Below are 21,328 nucleotides of genomic sequence, written 5' to 3'. Positions count from 1 at the left end.
TGAGGAGAAAAAAAGCTCCTAAATTTTTGGGCCTATGCAATGACTTCTATTGGAGATCACTGGAAGAAACTATTAGTAGAATAACTAATTATAAAAACAGCGTATTTAATATTAATAGTGCCACATGAACTCACCAAAAAACAAAGCATACCTTGTTCAGGAAAGAGAATTACTGAAACCACAGAGATGCTTTAATATGGACATGATGCTATTGTATTAACAGAAACAAGAGATGGTGAAGAAGAGAATACACAAAGGACAATATCTGAATTAGAAATACTGACTTTAAAATGATTAGCACTGTACTATAAACAAACAGTGACAGGGTAACTGGTCTGATTTTCCACATCATTGCATGAGCTTTTGACTGGCGTAACTGCACTGACCACAAAACTTTACAACATACAAGCTGTGTCTACACGTGCACGCTACTTCGAAGTAGCGGCACTAACTTCGAAATAGCGCCCGTCGCGGCTACACGCGTCGGGCGCTATTTCGAAGTTAACTTCGACGTTAGGCGGTGAGACGTCGAAGTCGCTAACCTCATGAGGGGATCGGAATAGCGCCCTACTTCGACGTTCAACGTCGAAGTAGGGACCGTGTAGACGATCCGCGTCCCGCAACGTCGAAATTGCCGGGTCCTCCATGGCGGCCATCAGCTGGGGGCTTGAGAGACGCTCTCTCTCCAGCCCCTGCAGGGCTCTATGGTCACCGTGGGCAGCAGCCCTTAGCCCAGGGCTTCTGGCTGCTGCTGCGGCAGCTGGGGATCCATGCTGCAGGCACAGGGTCTGCAACCAGTTGTCGGCTCTGTGTATCTTGTGTTGTTTAGTGCAACTGTGTCTGGGAGGGGCCCTTTAAGGGAGTGGCTTGCTGTTGAGTCCGCCCTGTGACCCTGTCTGCAGCTGTGCCTAGCACCCTTATTTCGATGTGTGCTACTTTGGCGTGTAGACGTAGCCTCGCAGCGCCTATTTCGATGTGGTGCTGCGCAACGTCGAAGTTGAACATCGACGTTGCCAGCCCTGGAGGACGTGTAGACGTTATTCATCGAAATAGCTTATTTCGATGTTGCTACATCGAAATAAGCTATTTCAATGTTGGCTTCACGTGTAGACGTAGCCATAATTTGTCTAACAAAGTGAAGACGTTGGCTCAAGGTGTGGATTTGTACTAGGATACAGGAACAGAAATAAGTTGTTCAAGCCACACGAGTCCACAGTTCTATAAACGTATTAGATTATTGATATTTATTAATGAACAAAACCTTGTTCGGGAATTATTTCAGGCATTGCTTTGGGACAGTGTGCTGTACATTATTGATTCTGCCAGACAGAGCACATTTATCTTCACTATTGTGCAGTATTAAGTGGAGTAAACTCCCCAGTGCTTTCTATAGTATTATAACCCCTTCACGGTTCTCTGCAACAATTTTAAGTTCTGCAGGAGTCTATAGAGATCTGGCAACCAACCGACCATCCATCCAACAAATTAACAAAAAAATAAAACAAACAAGCAAACAAAAAACCTAGAAAAGGGACAAGACACTACACCAAAAGTGAAGTTAAAAAACTATTTTTTTTCAGTCTCAAACTTTAAAAGGTATTTTTTTTTCAAAAGTGGAAGCCTCTAATTCCTTAAGCAGCCACATAACACATTCAACTACTGTCTTAACTGAATATGTTTTCCTCAGAGAATTCTCCTCTGGCAGAAGATGATGCATAAAAATGTTCAGAAGGAATGGTACCATTCTGGCATGATGGGTGGCTCAAATTTTGATTTACAGTGGAAAACCAGTTACAACAGTCCCTCTTGACTGACTATGATTTTTTTAAATGACTGTTTATCTTGTCTGCTCCCTGAGTCTTAAGCAAAAAGTCTGCCACTCCTATATAAAAAAATAAATAAAAAAAATAAAAAGGCAGCGTACATCATATTGTGTCCTTAAGTGTTTTCCCTTCCACAAAGGAGTCCATTTCACTTTTGCAGAGCATACAGCTAGCCACAGGACTTAAAATTCTGCAGTATCGAAAGCACTATGGAAGTTTCAGTGTATCAAATGCTTTAAAATTACCTGTTTAGTGAAATGAAATGCTTCAAAGAAAGTCTGAGAGTTTACAAAAGCCTGATTCTTAATGACAGACGAAATTTCTCTCTGATGAAACTCAGCTGATATCAGAGAGATGTGCTATGTTATGGAACAAAGACTATATTAGAAAATATTATTTTCCTCAGATTTTCATTTTTCGTTCATGTCCTGGCAGGCATGAAAGTGCTGTGTGATAGTACCTGTTGCTTTTACATGTTTTTATTTCTCTATGAAACCAAGATTGTTAGACTCTTTTTCATGGAAAAAGGAGCCACTGAAGCATAATGGGAGTATAACAGAAAACTTCACCTTAAATTTTTACAAACCAATATTTTAATAGGCAGTACCAGCTTGACAAACTTTATAAAAGGTGCTAAAATGTGTTAGTACATTCACAAAGAAAGACACAGAATTTTTAATTACTTGTTAGAAATGTAGGATTTTTATTATGAATCAAAAGATAACATCAATAAAACCATTTTACAGGAGTTCCAGAACTTCTGCCGTAAGAAAGCAGCTTTTACATAGGGCAGAGTTGAGTATGATGGAATACTGGAACATTAGTACATGTATATATTTAATTTTTTCAAAATGTAAAAGGGCTACTTTTCTTGTGGCATTATTTTGTGCCATACTCTTTGACGATGACTGTTTTTTCACAAAGTAGGTTGCAGCATCATGGAGTTCACTGCTCTCCTAACGTGATATTGCATGTAGGTTGTAGCCACATTCCTTTATGATCTGCTGAAATATTACAGGAAGCACAAAACATCACCTCTGGACATACTGGCCACGTCTACACAGGCAGCCTCTGTCAACAGCACTTGTTGAAAGATTGTGTCTACACACAAAGGCAAACCTAAAGAGCAAGCTGCTCTGTCAACGGAGAGAAGCCAGACTGCCCTGCCCTCTCTTGACAGAATGGCTGTCCAGAAGCTCTGCAAACAGGGCTGTCTGGGGAACTGGAAGCCCTCTCTGTTGACAGAAGTGTCTACACAGGCACTCTGGTGACAAAACACTGTTGACAGAGGCATTACACGTGATGGGGGAGAGGTATAATGCTGCTGGCTGAACAGCTGAGTTTTGTTGACAAACTCTCGACAGAGTGGTTTAACTTTAGCTGAGTTTAGCTGAGTTTTGTTGACAAAAGCTGCCCATGTACATGTGGCCATTAAGCATTATATATAATGCAATAGTGCCCAGAAAACGATAGCACTTTCCAATCATGGAAGAAGACACAATTGCTGTCTCCAAAACAGTAGCACCTTTTATATAATTTAAGACATTGAAATTTGGCACAAATATTTCCTGTCTTAGAATATGCTTCTTCTGCCCCAACATATTACATTTTGCAAAAAAAGTAACTCTCACTTTAAAGTATGTCTGGCTTGTATACAGCAGGAAGGGCAAGCAGGGTAGCCAGACCATGTCCACCATAGAGAGCTAAAACTTTCAGAAGTAGGGACGGAGTGTGTGTGTGGGGAGCGGGGGAAACACCTATGAAGAAAACAGATCCCCCTTCTCTTCCCCCATCCCCCCCAGACAGAATGGCACAAGAAAGGCACTTTCTGAAGGGTATTCAGCATTAGACAGAATGGTCCAATTTTTCCTAAATTCTTGCGAGTTTTTCCCTCTGAACTCTACCATAAAAATAACAGTAACACCATGACATTATCATCCCTCAGTCTTTTTTCTGCACTTGCACAGTAACTAAAAAAGCAAATTAAAGTCTGAATGGCACTTTTCAAGAGCATTTTATGCTTTGCAAGGCACACCATTTTAGTTTTTGTTCTTTAAATCTGTGATGACTAATCCATCTTTATCAATGCAGCTCTTGTGTAAAGACTTCATTGTTTCCCACTCCTTATCTACAACCACTAACTAGGTGGTCAGACACATCACATTAATGTAATATACAAAAAGGCAAATGAAATGATCTGAAATTATCAGGCAGCACCACTTCACAAAATAAATTAAAGCAATCACTTCTGACATTTTTAAAGAAAGAGGTTCCTAGTAACAATTTATTTTAGCAAAAACATACAGACATATACAAGATAGTAAATTAACTGCTTTATAAGAGAACTCCAGTAGATCTTTCAGTAGGTTCCATTAACTTAGTTTAAGTACAAAGTTTACTTATTTTCCTTGAAATAGCAGAAATCTCTGTTCTTGCTGACTTTATAATGCTCAGAATTTGCATCTTTCCTTCTCCAAAATGGAATGGTCTCCTTTCTGCCTCTGAGGATGGCCCATTCAAAGTTGGGGCCCCTGTGAAGTCAACTAATCAAGAATTCTGGCTTCCTGCAACTCTAAGGCTTGTTATCTCATTTTTTTACTTTGAGAAACTCCTGTGTCATACAAACTGTGAGTAACTGCATCCCACATACATGGCTGGAAGAGAATAAGGAACGTGTATAGAAATAATGTGTGTTTGTGTGGACAGCTAAGTGAAAGTAGCAAGTGCAGGTTTATTATTACATAAGGGGAATGCTTTTTAAAACTGGCATGCCTGCTTTAATAGGGATTTTACCTTCAGTGATTCTCCAGTACAGTACAGAGATCATAGTTATAATAAATTACTAGTATCCAACATAGACAGAATGAAGACACTGTGGAATTTAGATCTTGGTGTATCCTCTCAATTTGAGGCTGGAAAGGTGGATCATGGGAAAACCATGTGTTTGTCTTAGAAAACAATAACTGCACAAAAATTTACATCATATAAATATAACTTCATGTGTTGTGCTTCTACCACCCTGCAGCACAAAAGTTACTTACTTGTCCCACTGTAACCATCATTCTTCAGGTTGTATTGTACCAGCCCATTCCACTTTAAGTGTGGGCATCCCACTGCAGCCTCAGAGAATTTTTCCCACAGCAGGACCCATCTGGACGGTGCATTTGCCCTTTGTGCTCATCTGACATTTGAAAAGAACACAAAGGGGCAGAACATCCCTGTCCTCTGCATCGCACCTCATGCTGAAAGCTAATGCATGTAAAGACTCCAGTGTACAGGGGAAGGAAGTCATAAAAAGGACACATGCAACACACCTTGAACAACCACCATTACAGAACATGTACATAAATGTTTTTTGTCTGAGTGCCTGCACACGGGCATTCCATTTTAGATCACTCCCACACAGTTACACGTGGAGGAAGGTACTGGCATGTACCTGCTTTAATGTAACACACCTCTTTCAAACTCAATTTCATATTTGGAGGTATTTAAAGATCATATAACACATAGTGAATGTGTGGACCCAAACCCATCCTTGCAGATGTCTGTAACATAAGGTTGCTAATTTTCTAATTGCACAAAACTGAACAACCTTGCCCCACCATGAGTAGCCCCACTTATGTCCTGCCCCAAGACTCTGTCCATCACTCACTCCACCCCCTGCCCTCTGTTGCTTGCTGTCCCCCACCCTCAAACTCTCCCTCATTTTCGCCAGGCTGAGACAGGGAGTTCAGCTGTGGGATGGGGTGAGGGCTTTGGCTGGGTGTGCAGGCCCTGGCCTGGGGGTTCAGGCTCTGCGGTGGGGCCAGAATTTAGGGATTTGGGGTATGAGACGGGGATCCGAGCTTGGGGCAGGAAGTTCGGGAATGTGCTTGGGGGTTGAGGGTTCCCGCTGGGGAAGCTGGCTCTGGAGCGGAGCCAGGAATGAGGCATCTGGGGTGAAGGAGTGGGCTCTGGGCTAGAACCAAGGGGTACAGCATGTGGGAGCGGCTCTGATCTAGTGCAGGGAGTTGGGGCATAAGAGGAATTTTGGAGTGCAGGATCCAGGAAGGAGTTTAGGTGATAGAGTGGGCTCAGTGCTGGAGCAGGAGGGTGTGGAACAGGATAGGGTGTGGGCTCCATGAGGGAGCTTGGGTGCAGGAGGAGCTCCAAGAAGGGGATTGGAGGACAGGAGGAGCAAGTGGTGCTGGCTCCTGTCAGCGCTCACCTTGGGAGGATCCCCACAAGTGGCAATGTACCCCTTGGCTCTTATGCAAAGGTGCAGCTAGGTAGGTCTGTGCACTGCCTCCAGCTACAGATGCCATTCCTGCTGCTCCCATTGGCCATGTTTCCCAAGCAACAGGAGCTGCAGAACTGGCACTCAGGGCAGGATGGGGACAGGACACAGAGCCCCCATGTCTGTCCCTCGTTCTCAGAGCAGAGGGAAATATCACCACTTTTGGGGGGGGCGGGGGCTGAGCAGAGCCAAGGAGGGAGCTGGCCAATCCTGTGCCAAACAGCGCGGTGGGCAGTGCTGACTGGAGCCAACAGGATCTCTTTTGGACAGGGTGTTCTCGTCTAGAACAAGATACCTGGAAAGATTGAACTTGACCCAGGAAAGCGGTTCAAGCCCATGGAGCTCTTTTAGAAGGGGAAGAGGAATGTTAGCTTTGTTGGATGGGATTTTGCCAGACTGTCCTTCCTTCTGCCCTGTTTGTCCCCATTCCTTGCTTCCATCTTGTTGTAATTAAAGAGCAGCAGCTAGAGTACTGAGAAGGACAGGAGTATCTTCATCTTACCAGCTTAGGGGACAGGCAGCAATTGGAGATCTTCATGCCTTAGCCTTGGGAAAGAGGAGCAAGAGGAGCTAATGGGGGTTCAGGAGCAGCTGTAGAACTTGCAGGGAACATCTGCTACTTAGCTATCTCTGAGCACCCAGGACTGAGTGCTGCAGGTGCACGATACTGCTGTGTTTTCAAAACACAGGCAGCAGGAGGCACTCTCTCCTACATGTGCTGAGGGACTAAGTTCTCCCTGGGCTTATGCAACAGCTTTGATCAGCAGCTGAAATGCTATTACTAACTACTGATGGTTGTATGTAACCTATTGTTCAAGTCTGCCTCGGGGCTGGATGACTGGAGGATAGCTCATGTGACTCAAGTTTTTAAAAAAAGTCTATAGAGGTAACTATGACAATTAAAAGTCATTAAACCTAACTTCAGTACCACACATAGGCCACGTCTACACTAGCACACTACATCGAAGTAGCCTATTTCAAAGTTATGACATCGAAATAGGCTACTTCGACGCATGTCGTCTACACGTCCTCCAGGGCTGGTGACATCGACGTTCAACATCGAAGTCGCGATGGCGAACGTCGAAAGGAGCCGCCCCGGAAGGAAATGTGGAGCATCCACACACACAAGTGCTCCCTATCGAAATAAGGGGCCATCAAAGCCCCAAGCTGCTCCCTTAAAGGGCCCCTCCCAGACACACACAGCCTGCACAGCACGAGATCCACAGAGCCAACAACCGGTGGCAGACCCTGTGCACGCAGCATGGACCCCCAGCTGCAGCAGCAGCCAGAAGCCCTGGGCTAAGGGCTGCTGCCTGCCGTGACCATAGGCACCTGCAGGGGCTGGACAGAGCATCTCTCAATCCCTCAGCTGATGGTCACCATGGAGGACCCCATTATTTCGAAGTAGCAGGATGCGGATTGTCTACACACACCCTACTTCGATGTTGAACATCAAAGTAGGGCACTATTCCCATCTTTGGATGGGAATAGCGATTTTGACGTCTCGCTACCTAACATTGATTTCAACGTCAAAATAGCACACGGCACGTGTAGATGCAACATGTGCTATTTCTACGTTGTGCCGGCTACTTCGAAGTAGCTGGCTTGTGTAGACGCACCCATACTGGTTGAAACTGTAGTCAACAACAAAATCATCAGACACAAAGATGAATACCATTTGTTGAGGAATAGTTAGCATGTTTTCTGTAAAGGGAAATCATGTTTCACAGATCTAGAATTCTCTGAGGGGGGTGAACAAGCATGTGGAGAAGGGAGAGGCAATAGATACAGTATGCTTAGACTTTCAGAAAGCTTCTGATAAGCTCTTAATCAAAAGAAGCTGTCATGGGACAACAGGGATCAGTAACTGGATAAAAATCAGGAAACAAAAAGTCAAAATACATGCTCAGTTTTTAGAATGGAGAGAAGTAAGCAGTGATGTCCTCAGAGGGACCAACAGTATTCAATATATTCATATGCGATCTGGGAAAAAAAAGAGGTGAACAGTCAAGTGGCAAAATTTGTAGATGATACAAAATTACTGAACACAGTTAAGTGCAAAGCAGACTGTGAAGAGTTACAAAGGAACCTCACAATAGTGAGTGAGCAAGAAAATCACAGATGACATTTAAGGTTGATATATGAAAACTAATGCACATTGGGAAACAATCTCAACTATACTGACAAAATCATGTCATCTACATTAGCATTTGCTGTTCACAAAAAAAGATCTTGGAGTGATTGGAGAAAACGCTCCGAAAACAGATGCTCAATGACTACCAGCAGTCAAAAAAGTTAACAATGTTAGGGATCACTAATCCTAATCAGGAAAGGGTTAGATAATAAGATGGAAAACAGAAGCAACAACTTTCAAAAGTGCTGCTGACCCTGGCTGTGCTCCAGCTCCCAGCCCCATGCCACCCTTGTCCTTCCTTGACCCAACCACTTGATTAATTCCTGAGCTCGTCATCACAAACAGCCTGTTCCACCAGAAAAACAAATTTAAGGCCTCTGATAACATCCTCGATTGAAGCACTGACATCTCATAGACTATGTCATCATCTGCACTCGGGATCGGTGTGATGTCCTTCTTACACATGGAATGACTAGTTCTGATGACTGCTGGATCAATCGCCATCTTATTTGAGCCACAATGGACATTAGGATTATCAATAAATGGAGAAATCAGAGGAAACAGATCTGACAAAAGATCAATGTACAAGGCTTGAAGGGCCCCATCAGATGAAGTGACTTCCAGATAGTGCTCCAAAGGAAGCTGCCAACACTACATCCTGAAGATGTGGAAGAACACTGATGTCAATTGAAAAATTGCTTGAGGAGGAACCATTGGCTACCAGATCAGGAAGCATCAGGACTGGTTTGATGAGAACGATGTGGAAATTGAATGCTTGATTGAGGCAAAAAAGAAAGCCTTTGTGGACTGGAAAAGTGACATCAATTGCATGACAAAGAGAGAAGCGCATGCCAAGGCCAAGGCAGAAGTCCAATATGAAACAAGGATTCTGAAAAACCAGTGGTAGACTGAGAAGAAATGAGAACGCCAGCATCTTGCAGACATCAATGATGCAAGATGTTTCTTCAATGCTACCAAAGCTGTTTAGGGACCAAGAAACCATGGAATTAATCCCCTGAAATCAAAGGATGCTCCCCAACTCTTGAAAGACAATGAAGCCATTCCTTCTTACTGGAGGGAGTATGATAATGAGTTCTTGAACCGCACCTCCACCATGGTCCTAGAATCTCTTGACCAAATCCCTCAGCAACAGCCTATAGCTGATTTTGCAACAGTTCCTACCCTGAGTCAGATCTAAGCTGCCATCAAAGCAATGAAGTGCAACAAGGCAACTGGGCTAGATGGAATCCCCACCAAAGTCTTCAGAGAAGGTAGGCCAGAGCTTCACAAACGGCTCCACCTCCTGATTCTCAAGATCTGGGATAGGGAGAAGGAGCCACAAGATTTCAGAGACACACAGATTGTTAGGCCTTTCAAGAAGGATGACAAGTTGGACTGTGGAAACTATCATGGCATTTCCCTCCTGGCAAGAGCAGGGAAAATCTTAGCTCGAATCCTCACAAACCAACTCCTGCCATGCTCAGAAGAAATTCCCCCAGAATCCCAGGGTGGCTTCCAAACATTCCAAGGAACAGCAGACATGATCTTCGCAGCCCAGCAACTGCAAGAAAAATGTCATGAACACAACCAAGCCTTATATATGAGTGTAACAAGTCCAGTGACGCCCAGCCCCTTGGCCTAGGGCGGGCGGCAGCAAAAAGGGGGTTAGAGCACCAGCCCGTATTCAGTTCGGGTGGTCAGCGGCTCACCGCTACAACACCATACAGGCCCCAGCCCTCAATCTAGGGTGGGGCAGCAGTTCACAAGAGTTGTATAGTTCTGGGCCCAGCCCTCAGTCCAGGGCAGGGCAGCAGTTCACAGGTAATAGTACAATTCTGGGCCCAGCCCTCAGTCCAGGGCAGGGCAGCAGTCCCAAGTAATAATGCAGTTCTGGGCCCGGCCCTCCGTCCAGGACCGGGCAGCAGTCCCCAAGTAATAGCACAGTTCTAGGCCCAGCCCTCAGTCCAGGGCAGGGCAGCAGTCTCCAGAAAATAGCACAGTTCTGGGCCCAGCCCTCAGTCCAGGGCAGGGCAGCAACACAAGGGTTAAGCACCGGCCCAGCTCTCAATTTGGGGCAGGGCAGCAACACAAGGGTTAAGCACCGGCCCAGCGCTCAATTTGGGGCAGGGCAGCAACACAAGGGTTAAGCACAGGCCCAGCCCTCAGTTTGGGGCAGGGCAGCAACACAAGGGTTAAGCACCGGCCCAGTCCTCAGTTTGGGGTGGGGCAGCAACACAAGGGTTTACAGACAGGCTTAGCGCAGGCTGGCCCTGTCAAGGAGGGGGTAGGGGGTCGCAGGCCCTCCCACTCCACTGCGACCCGGCCCGGGGCCCTGGGGGTCACTCACACGTGACCACAGCAGTGGGGATCCAGGCCGCAGCACACTGCCATGGGTTCGTGAGCGTCGTTCCCCGGGCCACTTCCTACCTCTGCCTCCGCTGGCGGAAGGTCCCAGTCCATCTGGTCAGGGGTTCCTTCTAGGTCGGTCTCCTCCAGGTCTTCCACCTTCGGGGGCTCCAGCCAGTCGCTCATATCCACGTCATTGGGATAGTCGGGCGGCGGTAGCACTGGGGACCTGAGGCGATCCGGGGCCTGAGGGCTGTAGGGATCCGCCGGGGTTCTGGGGCGAACCGCTTCGGGGGCTCCTCCCAAGGCAGGGGGTCTCCGCCGGTGTGAAGGTCCGGGCAGGTCTGGGAAGTCTGGGTAGTCCCCCTGGGGCATCTGGATCTGGGGCCATTCGGAGCCGCTGGGGGCTTGCTCCTCCGGCCTAACCAGGCGGCGGCAGGCCCTCTGCCCTTGGCGCTGGGGAGCTCGTGCAGGCACGTCCTCCCTGCCCGGAGGCCCAGGCTTGAATGGGTCCTGAGCCCCGCCTTTGGCTCTTCTAGCCCTTGGCCCCGCCCTCTGAGGGGCGGGCCTCTGGTCTCCTGGCTCCGGCCCCGCCCACCAGGGCCTCTGCATAGCCTCCTCTGCCTCCGGGTCTGCAGGAGGCCATACCGACTCACTACAATGAGTTTCACTGACCTGACCAAAATATTCAACTCAGCAAATTGTAGTGCCCTGTAGATCATCCTCTCAAAGATTGGCTACCCCAAACAAATCATTAACATTTTAAGGCTGCTTCACAACAACATGACTGTCACAATTTTGAGCAACAACAGATCCCAAAGGAACCCCTTTGAGGTCAAAATGGGAGTCAAGCAAGGCTGAGTCATTGCACCCTCATTGTTCTGCATCTTGGTCACTTTGACCCTGCACCTCACAGATGGCAAGCTTCCAGATGGTGTGAAGATTGTCTATAGAATAAACGGGAAGCTTTTCAATCTCAGGAGACTGAAGCCTAAAAGTAAGACCTCCACAACCTTGATCATAGAGCTCCAGTATGCAGATAACAATATGTGTTGCTCTTTCTCCCACAGCCCTTCAGACCAACATAAGTGCCTTGGCTGAAGCATACGAGAATCTCAGTCTCATGTTGAACATCCAAAAGACAAGGTGCTCCACCAACCTTCATCGAAGAGACAATCTCATGCACCTTCTACTGAAGTAAATGGAGAACTGCTGGAAAATGTGGAGCACTTCCCATACTTTGGAAGTCATCTTTCCACCTAAATTGACATTGATGCAGAAATCCAGCATCACCTGAGCCGTGCAAGCTCTGCTTTCACCTGTCTGAGAGAAAGTGTCTTCAAGAACTGGGACATCTATCCCAAGACAAAGCTCTTTGTGTACCATGCAATGGTTATTCCAATGTTGTTATATGCATGTGAAACCTGGACAACATACAAGCATCACCTGAAGGCACTTGAACAATATAATCTATGCTGACTCAGGAGAATCCTAAATATCTCTTGGGAGGCTAGGCACATGAACACTTGCATCTTGGAAGAGTTTAACATGACCATCCTTGAAGCCATTATTATTCATCAACAACTTCATTGGACTGGTCACATGGTTCGGATGTCTGATCATTGCCTCCCAAAACAGATTGTGTTTTCCAAATTGGAGAAAGGAAAGAGGAGCACTGGGGAACAGCAAAAGTGATATAGAACATGCTGAAGAAACACATGAAAAAGTGCAGCATCAGTGTCAGCACTTGGGAGAACCTTGCCCAAGACCATCCCCAGTGGAGAATGGTTATCCATGAGGGAGTGGCGCAATTTGAGAGGTCCCAGTGCAGTGGAGACGAGGAGAGGTGGAGAAGAAAATAATGTCAAAAACTGCCCTGCACCCTTCCAACAGCTAACAACTTCCTCTTCTGTGGTAACATCTGTGGCTGCAGAATTGGGCTGATCAGCTAGCAACAGATTCACAAGGAGGATGGTGACATGAAGGCATCCTACTCTTTATCAAGTGAACGCCAAGGAATTCCCTCTGGGGACCTGGCATTGACTACTGTTAGAAGAAAGGATATTGAGCTAGATGGACCTTTGGTCTGACTGAGTACGACAATTCTTATGTACTTATGCTTTTCCCTAGTCCCAAAGGAGGATCTGGTACCCCTTAGTCTAGAGAGAACTCCTGTAGATATCTGATTTGTGTTGATGGAAGATGGTGCAATAGGGTTAGTAGCAATGTGAAAGATCAGAAGGGTGAAACTGCAGCTAAAGAACTGGGCTTGAGTTCAGGAGATATAGAAGCAGGTTTCAACTACTTCACAGCCTGCCTGAATAACTCCAGGCAACTCCAGTAATCTCACTGTGTCTTGGCTCTCTAGCTGTAAACGTAAGTGTGTCACTATGTGCCTAACACGAAGGGATGTTGCGGAATTAGATCCATAAATATTAGGAGGCATTCAGACATATTGAGATGGGGGTCATTTTAGTAGCCAGGTAGATCAATATGGTTCTACTAGGTTCTTCACTCAGAAACCCGGCACTGAGCTGTCCCATGTTGCATTAACAATTTGCAAACCAGTATGTAGGTGTCTACATCAACTGTGCAGACTTATGTGAGAATGATTTTTCTTCAGTTAGACAATCCACAAATACCAAGATCCATCCGTAACTGTTAGAGGAGAGTGGAACACAGACCAAGTTAGTGCAGAGGATGTCAGTGTGAGACCTGAAACTATGTCCACCAACAAAATGTGAAGCTGGACTATGAAGGAGATGATTGTCCATTATTACATTTTCAGCGACTTTACTACACAATGACAAACTGATCCAAGGGGTAGCACTGAAAGAGAGAAATGTCTGCGGTACTAGGATAAATATTGGTTTACTGAGGTGGGTGGGCATGAGGAGATGGGTGCTGGCACAGGGGATGCCCTCAAATCTCCACACCTTTATTCCAGGAACACCACAGTAGAGGAACTCCCAAGAGTAACACCACTACTGTGAACCTGACAGTCTTTATACCTCACATTATAGCCAGCGGGTCACCTCCTTAGAACAGTCTGGGACTTTTAAAAAAAATAAATGAGCATTGCACTCCATTGCTCTAGGCAAAGACTTATCCAAATGCACCATCAACAGCAGGTAAATACCAAAACACTACAGCCAATGACCAGTACAGCTATTTCTCCATATGATTCCCTTTTCTTGTGGCTGATATCCATATCCCCTTAGGCATTTTTTCTCTGGCTCACACCTGGTAGTACACAGGTACCCCCTGTGAAGTGATCTTTGGGATTTAGAGAGTGCATTACAATGGCTGTCTGCTATATAGTGGCTTCTTGGAACAGCTTCGGAGGGAAGCGGGGAATGTGTAAAGCTGTATTATAAAGGTTGTTCAAAATGTTGACATACTAATCCCTCCCTGAGGAACAGCCACTGACAAACTGACTTGTTCGACTGGATACCCTGAGTTCCGAGCAGTATATAGTGAAGTCAGTAGTAGATACATCACTGGGCAGGCTCTAATATAGCACATTCAAAAACCTAGGCTGACAAAAACCAAGGACTGCCAAGCTAGTTCAGACACATCATCAATCAGGGTCCTCAGTGTTTCTAGCTTACACAGTTTTCACTGTTAAGGTTGGAAAATTAAATACTAAAAAGTTAAGAAATGAAATGCCAGAATTAAGGATGCTCTGTACCCATAATTTGGCCTCCATGCATATACACATTACGATAAAGTCTTTAATTCCATAATCACATACTATTTTTTCTACAAGACCCTGCCTGATTCAGTATGGAAGGTTTAACATTTAATATTTGTTTTATCCTCACTGTTCAATACCTGACCTTATTTACTGCATGTGGTTCCAACTCAGCTCTGAATATAGTTATTAATTTCTTCACGGGCTTTTCTATGGCACTCATCACTACAATATCTGAGTGCTTCACAAACATTAATTAATTTATTTTCATAACAACCCTGTGAGAGAAGAGATTGTTATTACCTTCACTTTGCAGATGCGGAACTGTAAATAGAGATTAAGATCAAAATTATCCATTCATTTTTAATGCCCAATTTGAGGCACCCAGGATCAGATTTTTCATATCAGTTTCCATCGTATAGCACTTAATATGCACAGTTGTCATTGACTTCAGTCATACCTCAGTGCACAGCAGCTCCAGATCAGACTCTACACTCTCAAGTCAGATATCCAGAAAAGAGGGGCACACAATTATTGACCAAATGTGAAGAGTCTGGTTTAAGTGATTAGCTCAGCATAGCATAACATCTCTGTGACAGAGACAGGGATAGAATCCAGTTTTCCAGGCAGCATTCAGTTGCCTTAAATGTGAGATCTTCACTTCTCTTTTCTCTGTTCCTTGCCTCATTCACTGCATACCTTCCAATTTTTTTTGCAGTAACTGTACCCGGAGTCCTACAAATTACACTCTCCTTCACTCGCCAACCCTAATTCAGACCCAGAGCAATTCTAGATTGTGCACTCAAGGAGGTGTGGGGAGCTGCTGGAAAAATAGCATGTTATATTATCAGATACTATACAATAATGCATATGAACAAGGGAAATAATCTAACCCTGCCTTCCTAACTTCCATGTGCCTCTTTCCAGTTCAGTTCTCCTAATCTAACCAGTCCAAGTTAGATTAGGAGAACTGAACTGGAATGTGAAACACATACTTGTGATCCCAGCGTAAGTATAGGGGCTCAGCAGTGGTGGTTCTTCCCTACTGCCTCACTACATCCCTACTGCCACCTCGGCCGCGTCTACACGTGCACGCTACTTCGAAGTAGCAGCGCCAACTTCGAAATAGTGCCCGTCACGGTTACACGTGTTGGGTGCTATTTCGAAGTTGAAATCGACATTAGGCGGCGAGACGTTGAAGTCACTAACCCCATGAAGGCATGGGAATAGCGCCCTACTTCGAAGTTGAATGTCGAAGTAGGGCACGTGTAGCCGATCCGCGTCCCGCAACATCGAAATAGTGGGGTCCGCCATGGCGGCCATCAGCTGAGGGGTTGAGAGACGCTCTCTCTCCAGCCCCTGCGGGGCTCTATGGTCACCATGGGCAGCAGCCCTTAGCCCAGGGCTTCTGGCTGCTGCTGCTGCAGCTGGGGATCCATGCTGCATGCACAGGGTCTGCAACCAGTTGTCGGCTCTGTGGATCTTGTGTTGTTTAGTGCAAGTGTGTCTGGGAGGGGCCCTTTAAGGGAGCGGCTTGCTGTTGAGTCCGCCCTGTGACCCTGTCTGCAGCTGTTCCTGGCACCCTTATTTCGATGTGTGCTACTTTGGTGTGCAGACGTTCCCTCGCAGCGCCTATTTCGATGTGGTGCTGCCCAACGTCGAAGTTGAACGTCGACATTGCCAGCCCTGGAGGACGTGTAGTCGTTATTCATCGAAATAGCCTATTTCGATGTCGCTACATCGAAATAAGCTACTTCGATGTAGGGTTCACGTGTAGACGTAGCTCTAGTGTGGTAAATTAGTGGGGTGGCAGTAGTTGATGGATCTGACCTGTTTTCAGGGTTAAGCAGCAAACACAGTTAAATATCCCAGATCCTTAGCCAGAGTGGTCCAGCAATAGTTTGTAGCTCAGGGCTGATCAACAAGGTGGAGGTTGAGCATCCTGGCTCTGGTGGATTGCCAACAAATGCAGGCTTCTTGGCCCAGAGAGCAGGGAGATTGACACCCCAGAGTTTGGGACCTCAAGGGGAATGCAACCTGACCTGCTACACTGCATGCCAGCCCAGTACCCAATCAGCAGCAAAAGAGTCTGCCACTGGTTAGCGGGGATCATGAGTGCAACACACTGACTGAATCTCTGACCATGCTGTAGCCAGAATGGGGTTGGCCACCCTGGGTCACTTCCTAAGCCCACCTCAGGATATACCTGGGTCTATAGAGGACTTTCCATGTCCTCAGGGTAGAAAGCCTGCAGCAGCTCTGGCAACTCCTCTGTGGCCTGGTCAGGGTATGGCTCTGGTAGCTTTGGCCAGTCCTCCACCCTACAGGGGCCTGCAGCAAACTCCCAACTCAGGAGCAGGCCATCTGGTTCCTCTGGTGGCTGCCACCTTACTGAGCTCCTGGCCCCAACTTTTGCATTTCCTGTACTGCACACTGACTTCCAATGCTCTGCTCACAAATGCTCAGTGAGGGGTTCTCTCCACTCTGGCTATAGTTTCATTGCCCAGCAAGATCTAATCTCATACTGCCAGTCTCAGACTTCCTCTTCACTTTGCCAGTCCCAGTATCCTTGCACAGTCATCCCTGTGCCCCACTTCTCACTCCTCAAACAAGGCAGCTCTCTTCCCAAGTAGGGCCTCAGCAAGATGGCTACCACATTCCTTTTGAAGTCAAAGTGAGACTTCCCTGAAAGTTTCCAAAATGGTGGAAGGCAGGCCTGAACTGTAATTAATTTGAAAACAGCTTATTATGTCAAATGAGCCATGGATATCTGCATCCATATCCACTGATAAAGCAAATATCCATAAATTTGCAGGGCTCTACTGCTCATTACTCATCTTGAGGGCCATCTCTTGAGGTGTTTGTGGTCATGCAATCTTTCGCAAATTTTAGTCTTAATGAGTAGTTCATAGCTATGTGGTGAACTCGTTAAATCAGGAATTATGACGATTCACCCAATCAGAATATAATTTATTTTAGTATCTTTGCATACTGCAATCCTGTTGGTGAAAAGTTGGCTAGAACTGACACCGCAATCTTGAAATATGATCTTCTTGGTTGTCCCGGTCTTACCAAATAAGGTGATATATTCCTTAAAAGTAACAGTTATTTAGTAATCTATTTTTGTCCATAGCTTTCAAAGTGCTTGGGAGCTCTTTACAGATTGTAATCTGCATAAGGAAGTGGGATAATAAGACTATTTACAGATAATTCAATCTATATTGCCTGCTGCTAATGTTGAAAGATGAGAAAATCATTATCACAGAACATAATTTCATCTTAAAAACTAAAGGACTCTGAATCACAGTTTTGGATTCTGCAGCTCCAGACAAATGAAAACAAGTTCTTGGAAACTTACTCTCACTAGCTGAATAGTCCTGTGGGTCAAGTATTCCTGACTCCTGAAGCGATCTAATACAGGAGTCCACCAACTCGAGACCAGTTGTGAGCTCATCCTCTATATCCTTTTGACCATCTGTAATAAAAGTTACAAAAATAATTAAAGAATATACAGAAAATCCAACTAATAAAAACAATGAAATGGAACCAACTAAAGATTCACAGTAAGTGAATGGTAACATTTAAGATCCAATTCTGAAAGGAGGCTGGAATGGGCAGACCCAGAAAAATGCACCATCACCCATAATTTCAAACACTACTCTTTAAAAGTATGGTGTTTGCTATTGATAAGTATATTGACAAAATTCAGGTTTAATTACCATAATTAGAAACTTTGTATATTAAACTCTCCTGTTCTACCACCATTTCTGTCAGCACCAATTATGGCCACTTCTCTAGAGGGATAATTAATAAATAATTTTAATGAAGGCTAACACATAAAATCAATGAGTCTTCTAATTCTTTTGCATAACAGAGGCATTGCTGGGGAAATAAGTGTAAATACAGAATCCAGCCAAGATATACTTTACCTTGTGTTTGCCAATGAAACTGTTCTTCTGTTGAACTGTAAAAAAATAAAGTATACATTAGAAAAAAAAACCCCAAATCTTAAATTATGCAACCCCCGCTAAACTTTAGAAGCAGTACAGCACTACCACTCAGCAGCACAGCTCTACCACTCAGCTTTAAACTTACTCTGTATGATGAAGCTGATCAAAGAACGACAAACAATAACCTTCAAGCCTCAAACGTGAAATGTGTTAACTACCCATAAATATTTCAAATGTAAATAATTTGGAAAATACTACAGACAATTCTGATGAGTTATTGCCATATACCAGTTTTAATTTTAAATTGTGTCCTATCATTTTAAATAATTGATTTAAAACAAAAGCAAACAAAGGACAATGCTCTCTGCCTTGTAACATTTAAAAACTTGATTTATAACTGCTTGTCCTTTATGCCCTCTCCCCATTTATTAAATAGGAAGAGACAAAGTTGATTTTAGAAAGGAATAAATGGAAAGATTTTTTAAGCACCATTTTTGGGTTATGGTCCAGATTCTGCACTTATGCATATACTTAACTTGACTCAGACATGGATTTTAAAGACACTAATAGAACTGTATATGTTAGTAAAAGCTAAGTGCATAGATAAATGTCTGTACCACGAGACACTACCAATGAGGTATCTTTTAATTTTAAGATCGTTGAAGAAAATTTAGGAAGCATGAAGTTGGAACAAGAGCAGAAATATCACATTTTATTCAGCTAGAAATTGCAGGACCTGTTTTTAATCATTCTTTTGCCTGCATAACTCCAGCTGAAATCAGTCGAAGTCAGGGCTGGCAACAGACTTCACTGGGCTCTGGGCAATGTGTGGCCACTTGGCTCAGGGCACACAAGCAGAAGCTGGGCTAGGGACTAGCTGGTGTACCTGGTGCGAGTTTTTTTGTACTGATCTGGATCACAGAATTAGCTCTGTTTAGCACTGCTGCTTAAAAGTGATCAAGGTACAAATTTTGATAATCTTTCAGATTATGTAGAGATGATGGAAATTCATAAGGACAGTGTTGCACAGGTATATTTTTTGCTATGGAAGAAAACATATTTAAGATAAACTGAGTAATAATATGTACGATAAGAACACTTCAGTACTAGGCACGCTCTTTCTATTTCTCCTTCACACATCAAGCACGGTCAAAAGGTTTACAATCACTCAGCTGTATTCATCATTATAGAAACTCATAGATTACAAAGCTGCATGGTTGACAGTCATCAACCTGTTTGACCTGCTCTATAACACAAGCCATAAAACATCCCCCAAAATCCTGAAGTCTATCTTTTAGAAAAGCATCCAGAGTATTGATTTAAAAATTGTCAGTGATCGAGACCTCCCCACAAAGCCTGATAAATTGTTACTAGTTACAAAATGATTCAACTACAATTGTCATAAGTGGAAGTTTTCTTGTACCTTTATACACATGGGTAGGTTATTGCTAACTTGAACATCTATTTCCTAAACTTATAATGGGGAACAGGATAATATCAGTTGTACCTACCTGTTGAAGGAAAGAAAAAAGAAAAAGGAAAGAAAAAAAAAGTTTTAACTGCTACCAACATAGATCTTTCTCTGTTCATGTGAGTACAGGTTGTACCTCTAAAATTCGGAATGACCATGAATGTTGCCATTTGAGAGAGTAGCTGGATGGAGCAGAAGTAGCAGCCCCATGGCAGCAGTGGTTCTGGGAGCCTGCCAGAGCTGGAAGCTGCAGCCTCTGCCTGCCCTGTGGCAGCAAGGGGCTGAGAGCCTGACTCCTGCCAGCCCCATAGCAGCAGGGGCTGGCAGGCTGCTGTTGGACTGGGAGCCCAGATCCCCCACCCACCCAACCACAGCACTGCAGAGCTGGAAGCCAGAGTCCCGCCTGTCCCACAGCAGTGGGGGCTGGAAGCCAGAACCCCTGCCTGTCCCAAGGTAGCATGGGGCTAGCCCCCACCTGCCCAATGGCAGGGCAGTGCAGGGCAGGAGCTGGCAGGAACCCTGTGGCTGTCCCTGGGATCCTGGGCTGGGGCCAGAGTCCCAGGGGAGGGAAGCTGGAGCTGGAGCTGGAGCTGCAGCAGCCCCAGGGTACAGGGCTGCCTTGTTGCAGAAGTCCTGAACTACCCCTCCTGAAACACATTCTCTTATGCAGGACCTGTGAGGTCCCAAGCACGCCGAGTAAGGGAGGTGCAACCTGTAGGCGGATATATACTTTATAATGAGAGAACAGATTTAGGTCTTTAATCTTTGTTCCTGTGCAAAAAAATAGTGTTAGGTGAATTTATAAATGCCTTGGATACAAATCTTTACATCTGTGCCCAGCTAGCAAGCACGTAAGAATTAAATTGAGGTCCTTCCATTTGAAGGCATTACATGGGAAAAGTATGTATGTTAGATATGAGCTTTATTGGACAGCAAAAAAAATGCATAAGGCTGAAAACTCTCATGTATTTAAATAATTTTAAAATATGTTTATTAATCTCTGACATTTGCCATTTACAGATAATAAATTCAAAATTAGAGATTTCTCTTTTCTTTTCTAACTATGTGTAGACATCTAAAACCTATGACTTTGTGCAGCAGTTCTCAACCAGTGGTCTGGATGGGGGGTTGCCACAGGTTTCAGGGGATCCCCCAAGCAGGGCTACCAGCTGGGGTACAGAGCAGAAGGATGAAGCACCCATATCCAGGGCTGAAACCTGGGACCCTGAACCTTGCCACCTGTGGCTCAAGCTGAAGACTGAGCAACTAAACTTTGTGAAGACCCTGTGGTGTGTGGCCCTGAGCAACTGCCCTGCTACATATCCCCTAACCTCGGCTCCGCCTTTTTTACATGCAGGAACACAGTTGTTGGGGCACAGGTGTGCTGTGGATTTTAAGAGCATGTGGGGGAGCCTCAGAAAAAATGTATTGGACGTATGGAACATGTTTCTGATGATTTAGTGCATGACAAGCAAGAGTATAAATCTATAGCACACCAATCTGCCATGCACCAACTGTCCATATAGACCGTGATGTGATGCACTAAAAGTTCTGCACTAGGGACTTTTTTCACTGAAAGGCAACAGGGCTCATAAAGTGTAAATCATACTGTAGGGCTGTAGATTTACACCCCA

At 44.9% G+C, this 21,328-nt stretch overlaps 1 protein-coding gene across 1 annotated transcript in view; it reads right to left on the bottom strand.

Annotated features, from left to right (window-relative positions):
* CTNND2 (catenin delta 2) overlaps window positions 1–21,328 on the bottom strand; it is a 747,444-nt gene that overhangs the window by 538,982 nt on the left and 187,134 nt on the right. The window contains exons 2-3 of the mRNA XM_074985959.1: window positions 18,203–18,237; window positions 17,632–17,748 (exon numbers count right to left, since the gene is read on the bottom strand). Coding sequence (XP_074842060.1) covers window positions 17,632–17,748; window positions 18,203–18,237 — 152 coding nt within the window. The remainder of the gene's footprint in view (window positions 1–17,631; window positions 17,749–18,202; window positions 18,238–21,328) is intronic.

Source organism: Carettochelys insculpta, chromosome 2 (genome assembly GCF_033958435.1).
Source record: "Carettochelys insculpta isolate YL-2023 chromosome 2, ASM3395843v1, whole genome shotgun sequence".
In the NCBI taxonomy this organism is placed as follows: domain Eukaryota; kingdom Metazoa; phylum Chordata; order Testudines; family Carettochelyidae; genus Carettochelys; species Carettochelys insculpta.
This window is presented reverse-complemented; position numbering and strand designations above follow the sequence as displayed.